General features: G+C 39.6%; 2 protein-coding genes across 2 annotated transcripts; both read left to right on the top strand.

The window, feature by feature from the left end:
* The first annotated feature begins 5,062 nt into the window (after positions 1-5,062).
* LOC121765754 (probable dolichyl pyrophosphate Glc1Man9GlcNAc2 alpha-1,3-glucosyltransferase) lies at positions 5,063-8,561 on the top strand. Its single transcript, XM_042161969.1, has 4 exons — positions 5,063-5,799; positions 6,238-6,444; positions 6,768-7,005; positions 7,983-8,561. Exons 1-4 carry the CDS (start codon positions 5,071-5,073, stop codon positions 8,345-8,347), a joined length of 1,539 nt encoding a protein of 512 aa, XP_042017903.1. The 5' UTR covers positions 5,063-5,070; the 3' UTR covers positions 8,348-8,561.
* A 1,106-nt stretch (positions 8,562-9,667) lies between these two features.
* On the top strand, positions 9,668-13,412 carry LOC121763891 (uncharacterized RING finger protein C4G3.12c-like). Its single transcript, XM_042159987.1, has 7 exons — positions 9,668-9,940; positions 10,637-10,876; positions 10,987-11,631; positions 12,012-12,182; positions 12,433-12,578; positions 12,919-13,029; positions 13,109-13,412. Exons 1-7 carry the CDS (start codon positions 9,803-9,805, stop codon positions 13,185-13,187), a joined length of 1,530 nt encoding a protein of 509 aa, XP_042015921.1. The 5' UTR covers positions 9,668-9,802; the 3' UTR covers positions 13,188-13,412.
* The last annotated feature ends 136 nt before the right edge of the window (positions 13,413-13,548 follow it).

Here is a 13,548-nt window from a genome sequence, read left to right on the forward strand (position 1 = left end):
GGATTGCTATTATATTGAATCGTGCGCGGGGTGAGTCTCGGTTGATAACGTCCACAAGAGGAGCTTGAAACAAGTTTTTATTATTCGGAACCTAGCTAGTTGGAGTTTGATTACTCTATGAATAATAAATAAGCGTTTCTTGCTAAGTCCACTCTTGGAGTTGATAATATGTTAATTAATTAAGTTCATAGCAGACATTAATTAATTAATGGACGTTTCTATCTTAAGCACGGGAAATGAACTACAAACAAATGAAAATCCAGAATACTTGTAATTTCAAATTTGGATGGACAGTGCAATATTACTTCTGTAGTGACTGCTCGTAATATTCCAATATAAGCTTATATTAAATTATGGGTTCAATTTAATTAGTAAAAAGCTAATTGGGGGAGGCCATATCCAAATTTTTCCATAGATCCCTGACTGTGCCCAATATGTGACTAAATATAAATAGGAAAAAAAAAGAGACAGAAAATACACTTAATATTTTCTCCAAAATTTTTGTCCCCCTCTCTGTTTAGAAGAGGGAAGATTTTTGCTCTCTCCGTGAGCAGTTAACCTCTTTTTTATTTAAGTCCTAGTATTCTGGTGAGATCAGCCCATACTGATATCATATTACAGTGCGGGAACCAGTCAGAAGATCCGTGGTTTAGACCTCAAGATCTTCATGTGGAGAAGACGCGAGCCATCTTCGATTCTTCAGTGAATCAACGAGGTAAATTGGCTTACTTCATAGCAAGCATGTTTTAGGTGTTAATTGTGCTAAAACACATAAATTCAAGTTATGAGCATGATACATGTGAGAATTACACGAATAGAATTTGTCTAAATAATCTGCTAAATAGATCAGAATTTTATGTGTTCCGTTTGAAAGCACGCTTCCGCTGCCAACCCCTTCAGATGTGAGGTCTTGCATTGTCTTATTGAATGAATATCTCCTTGCTTATGTTCTCTGGCCATTTAGCCTTGATTGCTGGTACGATCTGCATCATTGTTGCTTGCGTGAGGTCTGAAGTATGTGTGATTTGTTACAGTTGGATAAAAAAATGGAATAAAAAACAGTGTACCTTTTGAATTAGACATTCTCTCATTACTGCCTTGTTTACTGATTGAATGGGTTTTGTCTCCAAGGTATCTCTTGGTATGTTCTTGGAATTTCTTTTTGTTGGCTCTTTTGTTGTGAATGGAAGGATGCCTACATCAAATATGATATCTCCATCTTCTACAAAGTATGGTCTACACACAACACACATAAACATCACCTTTGTGATGAACCGCTTTGACTTACATGACCTATATGGTTCTTCTTCATCTGGCAGCAGGTAGTATCTATCCGTACTCTTAGTCATGAAAAATCATTTTTCATCAATGTGTACTACATTGTGCATTATGTGATATTTGAGCATACCATTGTGCACCACAGGCTGAACATGAGTGAGACCCCATTTTATTCTTGCTAACTTGTTTGAGGCAGTAAGTAGGGGCTTCACAGCATATGTGTGTGGCCTCAGATGATTTGCTTTCACTATCCTGCCTACTGAACTCTTACTTAAATCAAGCTTGGCAGCCATCTTGCGGATGTTAGATCTTTCAAGTACTGAAAGAGCCCTTACCCTGTTTACATCAAGCTGAATTTCATCCTTGCGCTTGAAGCCTTTAACACAATCTTTTATGCTCACAGGTACTCCACTCTGGATTTGTTTTCTGGCATCTGCCCAGATTCTATGCACTGTCTTCCTGCTCACTCCAAATTCCTTTGTTGCCTTGACAATACCTCCATATGGTACTTTACCTAGATGGCTCGATTGTAGCAGACTTTGAGCTATTAGATTTTTGGTGTCCACTCCTATGATGCGTGAGTCTGTATCTCCGACAATGTCTACGACAGTGTCTCCAGCAGCAGACTCCATAGCCATATGATGAAAATTTTCTGAGGGCAATGCTTCTAAAACTCTCCTTTTATTGTGTAGGTAGTCCTTTTATAGTTAGTGGTAGTTGAGATTTCCCTCCTAAGTTCCCTTCAAAAAATTTGCTTTAAATATTGTGGGACTGTGATTTCCCTCCCAAAAATCCCCAAATGTAATTTGATTAAACTCTTCTTGAGAATTTGTATTTTGTGGAGTTGTATGAAAGAGTCATTTTTTTTCTAATCTGTGCGGATTTGTATTTTGAGAATTTTGAGCAGCAAAATTTTGAGCTGCGGAATTGAGCAACAAATTTAAATTTTGTGCATATTATAACACTAATTACAATTAAAAATTAAATAAAAATATTTAATTATACTCAAATCATCACTAATTCAGGATTTGCATAAAAATAGAAGAAAAAGAAACAAGATGAGACCCTTTTCAATACCTATCTTCATTTGAATAAAGTCAAACAATAATTTTTAAAAATCATGCCACATACCAGGTAACGAATTATCTGGGAGGAGAGAGTAACAGTTAGAGTGTCCACTATGGGATCGCCGCGCTTATAGCCCCGGCGGGGGCGGTCCCGGGGCGGACGAGGAAAATGGGGGCGGTAGGCGGCGGACGCGCATGCGGCGAGTTTGGGGCGAGGACGCGCCTACTCCGGGGCGGACGCGGCGAATAGGCGGGGCTGCTATAGTGGAGCGGTGCTCGGCGCGGCGGTAGTCGATGATTTTTTTTTAATTCAATTTAATTCACCTATAAATACACCCTATTCCATTCATTATTTTCACACCATTCCAACTCTTCATCACTCAAAATTTCTCTCACTAGAATTTGTGGTTAGAAATGGACAATTTGTGGAAAGACACGTAGAATTCGTTGTATAATTTTTCCTGTACTTTAATACTACGAAAATTTAGTGTTTAATTTTAACTTCTTCACGTATAGTCGTTTTCTTCTAATTACGTATAGTCCGATAAATTTATTCATAATTGCTTGAAACATTAAAATAAAAATTTTGGGGCTATTAGTGTCCACTATAGTGACGGAAACTAAAATTTGGGGCTATGGAAAAAAAATGGGGCTATAGACAAAAACTAGGGCGGAACTATTTAGGTGTGGGCCTTATAGTGGACACCCTTAGTGGGCGGACACCCTTAGGGTGTCCACTATGGGACGCCCGCGGCTATAGCCGCGGGTTGGGGCGGTAGGCGGGCGCATTATAGTGGCGGAGTTGTCCGCCCCGCGGGCGGACACCATTTCGGGGACGGTATGCGGCGGACGCGCGTTTGCCGACTCCGGGGCGAGGATGCGGCTATGGGGGGGTGGACGCGGCTATAGGCGCGCCGCCTATAGTGGCGGCGCCAACCGCCGCGGCTATGCCGATTTTCAAATTTTTTTTTACATTTCAATTCCCCTATAAATACACCACACTCCATTCATTATTTTCACACCATTCTAACACAAGATCTATACAAATTTCTCTCACTACAATTTGGGGTTGGAAATGAACAATTTGTGGAGAGACGGCTGGAATGCTCTGATTCAACAGGTGCAACACCAGGCCGCCCAGGAGGTAGCGGCCCATTTGACGGAGGATGCGGAGGATCCGATCCCTCGCACCATTACTCATCGGCGGACAATCCCACGAGACCACGTCGGTGCTCACCAACGTCTAATGGATGATTACTTCGTCGATAACCCCCGTTATCCACCCGAGATATTCCGCCGGAGATTCAAGATGTCGCAGCGACTGTTCAACTATATAGCGGCGAATTTGGCGGAGCGTTACCGGTGCTTCACCCTCCGGCGTGATGCGGCTGGCCGGATCGGGCTGTCCACACAACAGAAGTGCACCGCTCCAATCCGACAGCTTGCCTACGCCGGACCAGCGGACATGTTCGATGAATACCTATAGATGGGTGAGACGACTGGCCTCACGGTGCTTAGGCAGTTCTGTAAGGGGATCCGGGAAATTTTCGGTGGGGAGTTTCTACGGAAGCCCAACCCGGATGAGTGTCAGCGCCTACTGGATATGCACGGGTCGGTGCACGGCTTCCCAGGAATGTTAGGAAGCATCGATTGTATGCATTGGGAGTGGAGGAACTGCCCCGTGGAATGGAAAGGCCAGTTCACTACTGGATTCAAAAGCAAACATCCAACGATGATACTGGAAGCCGTTGCGGACTATCGTCTGAAGATCTGGCATGCGTATTTCGGCGTGGCAGGTTCGAACAACGACATCAATGTTCTTCAGTCGTCACCGCTCTTCAACGAGGAGTGCCGGGGGGAGGGGCCAGAAATCAGCTTTGTAGCCAACGGTACGCAGTACAGTAGGGGCTACTATTTGGCAGATGGAATATATCCGCGGTGGCCCGTATTCGTGAAGACTGTCCGCCAACCGGTAGGACCGAAGAAACAATATTTTGCGCGCAAACAAGAGAGTGCTAGAAAGGACGTTGAGCGGGCTTTTGGTGTCCTCCAATCGCGGTGAGCTATTATACGGTGTCCGGCACGAGTTTGGCACGAAGATGATGTCGCGAATATTATGTTAGCCTGTATCATATTGCATAATATGATAATAGAAGATGAAGGATTTGCGGCAGAGCGATGGGCGCCGGAAGAGGGCGCAAGTACAAGTCACGGTGTCGCCTCCGCGCCGATCCAGATTGGCGTACCACGGAGCAATGGATATTTGATCCAACGCTTCGCTGATATGCGCAGGACCACATCACATAACACACTGCAAGCCGATTTGATTGAAGAAGTGTGTGCACGTAGGGGGGTGGGGGCGTTGTTTAAACTTGGTAGTGATTTGTACTAGATTCAATGTAGTGTGTGATTTTAATTTTAATTTTGTGTGTAATTCTAATTTTAATTTTAATTTGTATTTTTTTTTATTTTTATTTTAAATTCGTATAGTCGGCTTCTTCTAATTACGTATAGCCCGATAAATTTGTTCATAATTACTTGAAACATAAAATGAAAGTTGATTATAAAATTTGGGGGCTATTGGAGGTGTCCACCATAGTGGCGGACACAAAATTTTGAGGCTATGGATAAAAACTGGGGCGGAGCTATTGGGCGTGTCCGTCTTATAGTGGACACCCTTAGTAGATCTACGAGTCTACTACTCTCAGTTATCCAACTGGACACAATGACGAAATCCCCAACCTACAGAGGCGGTGTATGGTGGCCGGCCCTCGTCGCCGCGGCCGTCAAACTCCTCCTCATCCCGGCCTACCACAGCACCGATTTCGAGGTCCACCGCCACTGGCTCGCCCTCACGCATTCCCTCCCCCTCTCCCGCTGGTACTCCGACACCACCAGCCAATGGACCCTTGATTACCCCCCTTTCTTCGCCTACTTCGAGAAATTCCTCTCCATCTTCGCCTCCAGAGTCGATCCGACCATCACCGACCTCCACCGTGGCCTCAATTACGCCTCCTCCTCAGTGATCCTCTTCCAGCGCTTCTCTGTCGTGCTCTCCGATCTCGTTCTCGTCTACTCCGCCTACAGATTGACTAGGAACAGGAATTTTAGGGCTTTAGAGAGGCTTTTGGTCTCGGCGTTGGTTATTTGGGCGCCAGGGTTGTTGATCGTGGATCATATGCATTTTCAGTACAATGGATTTCTGTTGGGGATATTGCTGCTATCTATTTCGTTTTTGGAGGAAGAGAGGGATTTGATTGGAGGTTTCGTTTTCGCGGTTTTGCTTTGTTTTAAGCATTTGTTCGCGGTGGCTGCGCCGGTGTATTTTGTGTATTTGTTTAGGTATTATTGTAGGGGTGGATTGGTCAAGGGATTTGGGAGGTTGGTGCTTATGGGTTCCGCAGTCGTGGCGGTCTTTGCCGCAGCCTATGGGCCGTTTTGGTACTATGGACAGGTAGATGTTTGTCTCAATTTATGCTAGTAGTTGTTAATGGTTAATGTTGTAGAATGTGAAAACGCATACATCTGTACCAGATCTTTCTTTTCTCGTCTTTTAGGTGTGTTTGATGCTCTTTGTTCTAAATATCGTGTGAATTTCCTAGTCTCCTTATAGAGTTCTGTTGTGAGTTGATAATACATCACTAATTAAGATTAGATGCCATTTATGAGAAGTTGTTTGTTGATTCTTGATGCATTTGAAAATTCACGGCACCAGTTGAGAGTAGAACATGCTACTATGTGCCCTATGATGTGTTGAATTTTGCATCCATCCAGGATGAGATGTGGTTGAAGATCTGTAGTTATGGGATTCAGTTGGAGTGTTTTATTAGTTGCTTGATTTCAGAAATAGACATTTACAGATTGTATGTTTTTTCTACCTTTAACCTTGCAGATACAAGATGTTCTCCAACGCATGTTTCCTTTTGGCAGGGGACTCTGCCATGCTTACTGGGCTCCAAACTTTTGGGTATTCTATATAATGCTGGATAAGGCTTTAGGATTCTTGTTTACGCGACTAGGTTTCAGTATCAAAGCCCCTGCAGCTTCATTCACTGGTGGTCTTGTTGGAGATTCCTCGCCTTTCTCTGTTCTACCCGCGGTAAGAATATAGTATAGTTTTGTTATATGTACCAATTATCCCAATTCAGTTATAGAAGCTGCCATTGTGCCTAAGCCTACAATGAAGAACTTAGTCGCTAAGTAGTTGTCATTTATCTGTGTCTTCATTCTTGCAAGAATATTGGCTTCAGGGATTCATAGTTTTGCACCCAAATTTTTTTCTTCTCTATATTACTCATATGTTTTGTTGGATATTAGATCTTGAATAATGTTATGTAAAAGTGATATTAGTTTCATTTGTATTGCAGATTAATTATGTGAAATACCAAAGTTAAATTTTGATCAAATGGACTATGAATGCAGATCACCCCTCTTATAACATTCATCACAGTGCTCTTGGCAATCTCTCCATGTCTTATGAAGGCATGGAGGAATCCCCAACCTAGGATGATCTCTAGTTGGGTATCATATGCTTATACATGTGGTTTCCTGTTTGGGTGGCATGTCCATGAAAAGGCGTCACTTCACTTTGTGATTCCACTTGCTTTGACGTCCTTGAATAGTGTGGAGGATGCTAAGCATTACTTCTTTTTGTCCATAGGTATGATTAATCTTTATACATATATGGCTTACCTGCTTTGGATTGATATGAAAATTAATATGCATCTTTATCTATCAAATAGTTGTCTTAAAACTCTTTTATTTTTCTTACATAACTATAATGTACTGCAATTTGACACTGTTGATGTATGAGTCCACCTATTTCTTCAATTTACTGACTTTGCGAGATAAAATTCTACTAGTAGGTTTGTCCACTTAAGATAGTGGTTACTCAATGCTCGCACAAGTTATATAGTCTAATAGAGGAATTGATTTCCATAGGCTAGCTTTAGGTCGTGACTTCGTTCGTAGATATCCCACTTCTGATTAATGAAGATGAAAGAACAGAAAGAAACTCTCCGCCGAAGAGGCCACAGCAATTTCAAATATTCTTTTTTTGTTTTCTTATATCTACATCAAGATATTTGTAACTGACCTCTAAGATGTTACGTTGCTTTTCTATTGAGCAAGTAATGCTGCTGTCTTGACAAATTTAGCTTGCCTATATTGGTGAATGGACTTGAAAGATTCTTGTGTTATTTTGGATTCAGTCTTTATCATCTAAAAATGGGTACGCAACAATTGAGGGAGATGTTTGATTGCACTTTAAGGAATGGTTTAACTTTGGAAATATGCCCCAGTGATGGGTGGGTAGATGCACATATTCCACTTTCAGTTGGTCATCAGAAGGCCTCACACACTTTTTTTAAACATCTTCCTATTTTTTCCCAATTGTTAGTGAAATAATAAGTAAAGACGTAAGTAGTGTTCTACTCACATGGGTTTGTGAAAGTAGTGGAGGGTTTGCTGTCGACCAACTTGCAGGCTTAGTTACTCAAACCTAAGGATGTAACCTAGTCATCTGCTTGCAATTATTTTTCTTGCTGATGTTGTCTGATAGTATTAGTAGCTGTTTCTAATATTAATCTGGATTGCTTGTGTCAAGCTTACTCATGTTTCCATTATCATTATGTGCAGTATCCTGCTACTCGCTGTTCCCTCTTCTGTTTGAAGCACAAGAGTATCCAATTAAAGTTGTGTTGCTGCTTCTACATGCTGTACTGATGCTGTATGGGTTTTCTGCGCGTTTTCCCGGGACAAGCGCCATGAGAGACCCTGCTGGTGATAACAAATCGGAAACTAATGCTTTCCGTATTGGGTGGTTCGGAAAATCTTACCTGATCGGCTTAGTAGCGGTGGAGGTATGGGGACAATTTCTGCATCCCATCATTTTTGGCGATGCCCTTCCTTTTCTACCTCTTATGATGATTTCTATATACTGCGCACTTGGGATGTTGTACTCTTGGGTTTGGCAACTAACACAGATTGTTTTGACCAATTAGAAACAATTAATCACATTTAGGATCTAATTATGATGGATTCACCGTACATCCGGGTGCACCCGAAGCTCGACTCGCCGTGATCATCTCAAGCCTCATAACTAACAAATGACTAGGATTATGTTGTTGTAGTCTTGTAGTTTTATCAGCTTACTACCAACTTTACATTTCAATGAACCTCAACTTTTGATATACACATGTTACTTGTGCTTTTCAATTTTGTGTATGATGTTAATTATTTTCCATATATGCTGCATAAATTTGAAAGAGCCAAGCTATAAAAAACTGTGGTTTGACTTTCTGGAATGAAGTTTCATTGTCAAACTTATTTTCTCATCTTTTGGCCTAATTTCGCCCTCGCACTTTGACTTGTGCTTCCAACATAAAATAAATTGCCGTACAACAAAAGTCTTTATTGCATTAAACTCTTTACTCTATAATTCACCAGTCTTTATCACATTTAACTCTTTACTACTACTATACATATAGTAGTAGTAGTAGTAATTCACAAAAAATGTACTATAATGATTGTAACAAAATTTATTCCAATCTGCAAGCGTGTTGCTTCACACTTTTTAGTTTTTTCTTAATAATTAAACAATCAATAGGCTGATCGAGACACGTTTTATTAGTTGCAGTCACATGCTTCTTGATGCCAAACAATCTTTCTTAGTTGGATTTTGCAATCTCTCATAATTATAGTAAGTTTGTTTCGGTGAAGGAAAACATTTACTACTTTGTATCATACTATATCAACCATTCAATTAAAATAAATGATTTATTATCATTTTTATCGATAAAAGACACCCATCAATAAAGCTTACTTTTATGTCTATGCTACATATATAAAGTAAAACGTTATTTTTCATTTAAATCATTTCAATTTCAATGATGTCTCAGTCTTCTATTTTTTTGTAGTACTTATTTGCATAATTTTGGAGATGAGTTTGAGCATCCTTTCAACTTGGAAATTCAAACCGGTGATATTTAAACTACAAATATCTGACCTTTATATATCAATTTCTGATTCAATTACTATGCCTTCAGACACAGTACTACGAATTTAACAATAATGGATGACAATCCAAATCACATGCTTCAAACCTGGTTGTCAATTTTGAATTTCTACATTGACAGTATATCAAATTTTAGCTCCATCTAAAAAAAATACTATAAGAGGCCATAATAGTTTTAGCAAACACCAATTTGCATATCAAATGAAAAGGAATTAAAGGATTGATATTTTATTTAACACTATATTTGTCATTTGAAAAGTTAAATCTAATTTATAGCAAGATCCAAATATAGAATTTAAAATTGCAATTACCTCTAAAATAAGCAAAGAGGAAAGGGAAAGGGAAGAGGAAAGGGAAAGGGGCTAGAAATTGTGAGTGGAATTTCACTACCTTCATCTCCTTCCAATCCCCACAAATTCTCTCATTTCCTTCACAAACATTCATGGCTTCGGCCACCAATCATCGCCTTAGCCCCAAATCCTCAAACATATCCGGCTCCGGCGAGTCCATGCTCCGCCGCACTAAGCGCAAGCTCTCCAATATCTTTTGTGGCGCTTTCCATTCCAAGTCAACTCTTCAGGTTTTTTTTTTGTTTAAATTTCTTGAATGAATTGAAACCAGTAGCCTTCTGATTATGCAATTCTTGTAGCTATAATGCTTTCTTGATTGAGCCAACTGCTTAGAGTGAGCTGCTCTGACCTTTTGATTTCGCCAGCTGTGTGTTTTGTGCTGAACAGATGATTGAAATGTGCAAAATTATGAGCTAATTTTTCAGTGACTGAATTTTTTTTGTACCATGATCGATTAGCTACGTAAGTTCGTATTCTGTTACGCAGGGGTCTAATGTTGTTGATCAGGAAGGGTTTTTAATTGGGGCAGGGTGTAGAGGAATAATTTAGCGGTTTGGAGGCTAAATATTCATATTAACAAAAATATGAAATTGCGTAATACTATACTTTGTTATAGGAGAGATTTGAAGCTATTGTGATCTTGCTGGGAAATTAGTTGTTGCAATTTGCATGTAGGGATTCAGAACTGAACTCAATTTGGAAAACTATGGTTGTTAGATCTAAGACAAAGATTATTGAAAGTGGTGCAGCAGATTGGAGAAGAGGATAGAAGAGTATCTTAATTGATATATGAAATTATGGTGTTTCAGTTTCTAGGTGTACAACATGTTACAAGATTTTCCATCTAATGGCGATATTTTCCATGAGTTTGTTGTTTAATTGCTTCTGCTAGATTTTAGTATGGAAGTTAATCGTTTTGTTCCTAGGAGCTGGGAGAGGGCCCAGTGGTAACTTCAATTTGCTACACTAAAAGCTTATCTCTAGTCGATGCTCAAACCTCAACCCTAGAATCCTCTTCTGTATTAACATCGGAATCAGGAGAGACAGTATCCGTATATGAAAATGGGGACTCATCTGACAGAAGCAGTATCACTGTGGAAGCTTTTCCTGAATCTGGTTTAGTCAATGTTCAGTCAAGCAGAGATATCAAAACTCTTCCACAATCGGTGTGTATAGTATATTGTGATCGAAAGTATATATATATATATATATATATATATATATATATATATATATGGTAGAACCTTAATCATGAAATTGTGGCATTGTCTGACAGCCTGCTCAAGAATCAATCTCTGATAACACGATCAATTATGTTGCGGAACTTATTGATGCCAATACAATAACTGAAGACACGGCTTCCATGTATCCAGGACATGATCAGTCACAGGGGCTCATTGTTCAACACCACCCGCATTCAAATGATATTGTCGAATATAGCCACAATGCAGCTGTAGGCTACAGTTCTGATCCAAGGTCTCTTTCTATTGTCTCTGATTCTTTACTACGATTTGAATACCCCGGAGATGACCGTGCTCACGTGTCAACAACTTCTAGTTCAGGGTTTATTGTGTCTGACAGTGACCAGAATTTGATAAATGGTGATCTGCTTCACCTTGATTTGGTTAGTATCTCTTCCAACTCCTTATCTGGTAGCATTGCTGAAGTAAGCAGTCATGAAACTAGAAGAAACAGTATGAGGCTATTTTGGGATGCTTTGGCAAGACGCAGCTTAAGAAGGAACATTGATTCGCCGACATTTGTTTTTGCAACTGGTCTGGCTGGTGACTTAGGTTCACATGACAGATGGCTTCTTGAGTTCAGTGGTGATCTACATTACTATGGAGCCAGTCGTGATCTTGATTCATTCAGTGTAGGACTTCATCGAAGACATGAAAGGAGATGGCTGTTGAGATCTGAGGTAAGTTATTCGCTTGTTTGCTAAATTTGTTTATGTTTATACGTTCCATGAATTCTTTTCTTGTATTTTTTTCCTAATCACTACTTCTATAATGCCTGTGATTTCATATTAACTATCCAAATGCAATCTGAATCACATAGATTAAGATTTTTAACAAATACATTTTCTTTTGAGGTGTAAAAACGTAGTTGATTTTTTCTCTGAATGTGGGTGGTTCTCGTCTCCATCCTACCTGCAAATGAAGATATGAACCTTGTGTCTGCAATCAAGATATTCATTCAGAAAAGTTGCAAAGAATGGTTTCCATATTCCTAGTTTGCTCTGCGTTGTTTGCTCGCTAACTTAATGTATAATACTCACACCATCATTTGTTTGTCTAGGACTCAGAAACAATAAGTGGCATTGATGGGGAAGATGAACAGACTGCATTTTGTTCATCTGGACTTCATCTGGATGGTACATGCTCATGTGACTCATTCTTTACAGCTGAAGAGTCAAGTAGTCTTGCAAATATTTCACGAATAATCCTACTTGCAGAGGCATTATTTGAGGTAGACCCTTGACTTATGGATTCATGCATTATGTCATCCCTTGGTATAAATTGTTTCATTAGTTTAAATTGGTTTGATTTTTTTGTTGACAACAAACTATTTGTTTTTTAGTATGCAGAAGGGATAGTTGTTACTTAAATAAGAAACTTTGACCCCAATTGTATTTTGACCTGACCTGACTGAATTTTAGAATTTTCTTCTCTTATATTTCTATGAGAAGCTGAGAAGTTGCTTGATTTCTGTTCCTCAGGTTTTGGATGAAATTCATAATCAGTCTCTGTCACTTTCGCTATCTACTCTCTCGCTTCCTGCTCCAGAATCTGTTGTGGATGCATTCCCTCTCAAGTATTACAAAAAAAATAGAAAGGAGGAAAGTGATTCCGCTGATGTTCGACAGTAAGTCTTTGTCTTGTGAAGAAGGAAGACATGGTTGCATAATCTGATAAAATTATACTCATAGTTAAATGAAGATTATGACATAGCCATACAGAATCAGAAAGGGCTGACTTTGATATAGTGCAAGTGATATCCTCTTTTCTTCAATAGTTCCTTAGAGCTATTGATCTCATAGTTTAGGATGCCTTGAAAATGACAAGAAAAGCCATCGCGGCTCAACAACTGGAGTTGTGCTTGTCGACCCAAATTGCAGTTTATTGGATGATCTCAGATTTTATTTTCCTTACCCTGAATAAAAAAATAGCCTGTTAACTATAATATATTGTCTTTGTAACCGCAGGTGCTATATTTGCTTAGCCGACTACGAGGAAGGGGACAAACTGAGAGTCCTTCCATGCAATCATGAATTCCACACACCTTGCATTGATAAATGGCTGAAAGAAGTAAATAGGTATGTATGTTCCTTAGCTCTTTGTGCGTCTGCGAGTATCTGATCCCGGATTTCTCACTATTTTGCTTTGGCCGAGCAGGGTATGCCCAGTCTGCAGACATGATGTCTGTGAGGGCTGCGGAGAGTGCTCCGTTTCAAACTCACAAGTATTCTCATAATAGAAATGCAACTGTAGATATACAAAAACATACTAGTAGGTTGCTACTTGTATACCTTTCAAGGGCTAACTCAAATATGTTGTGTGTCTAGAATCTGTGGAGTATGAAAACTATGGTGCTGCTTTGTATATAATATAATAGTCATCAACTGTTGTTGGAGATGTCACTAACATGTCTATTCTTTTGTGTGTTGCCAAAGAAAGGTGAAATGAGTGAGATTTGGCACTGTCCTAGTTTATAATGCACATATGAATCATTGGTACTACAAAAGGAAAATCATTATTTTATTGCAAACAATTGAAATCATATAAACTTTTAGCCAATCACAATCTTTGGACCAATACAATAAAAAGGGATATTG

The sequence above is a fragment of the Salvia splendens genome, chromosome 14, assembly GCF_004379255.2.
Source record: "Salvia splendens isolate huo1 chromosome 14, SspV2, whole genome shotgun sequence".
Lineage (NCBI taxonomy): Eukaryota > Viridiplantae > Streptophyta > Magnoliopsida > Lamiales > Lamiaceae > Salvia > Salvia splendens.

Bases quoted from the DNA above. Each gene is read 5' to 3' on its own strand.
- LOC121765754 (XM_042161969.1), top strand. From the start codon at position 5,071: ATGACGAAATCCCCAACCTACAGAGGCGGTGTATGGTGGCCGGCCCTC. The intron at 5,800-6,237 runs GTAGATGTTTGT...TTAACCTTGCAG, and splicing joins CGTTTTGGTACTATGGACAG to ATACAAGATGTTCTCCAACG. The intron at 7,006-7,982 runs GTATGATTAATC...CATTATGTGCAG, and splicing joins TTACTTCTTTTTGTCCATAG to TATCCTGCTACTCGCTGTTC.
- LOC121763891 (XM_042159987.1), top strand. From the start codon at position 9,803: ATGGCTTCGGCCACCAATCATCGCCTTAGCCCCAAATCCTCAAACATA. The intron at 10,877-10,986 runs GTGTGTATAGTA...ATTGTCTGACAG, and splicing joins TCAAAACTCTTCCACAATCG to CCTGCTCAAGAATCAATCTC. The intron at 11,632-12,011 runs GTAAGTTATTCG...TTGTTTGTCTAG, and splicing joins GATGGCTGTTGAGATCTGAG to GACTCAGAAACAATAAGTGG.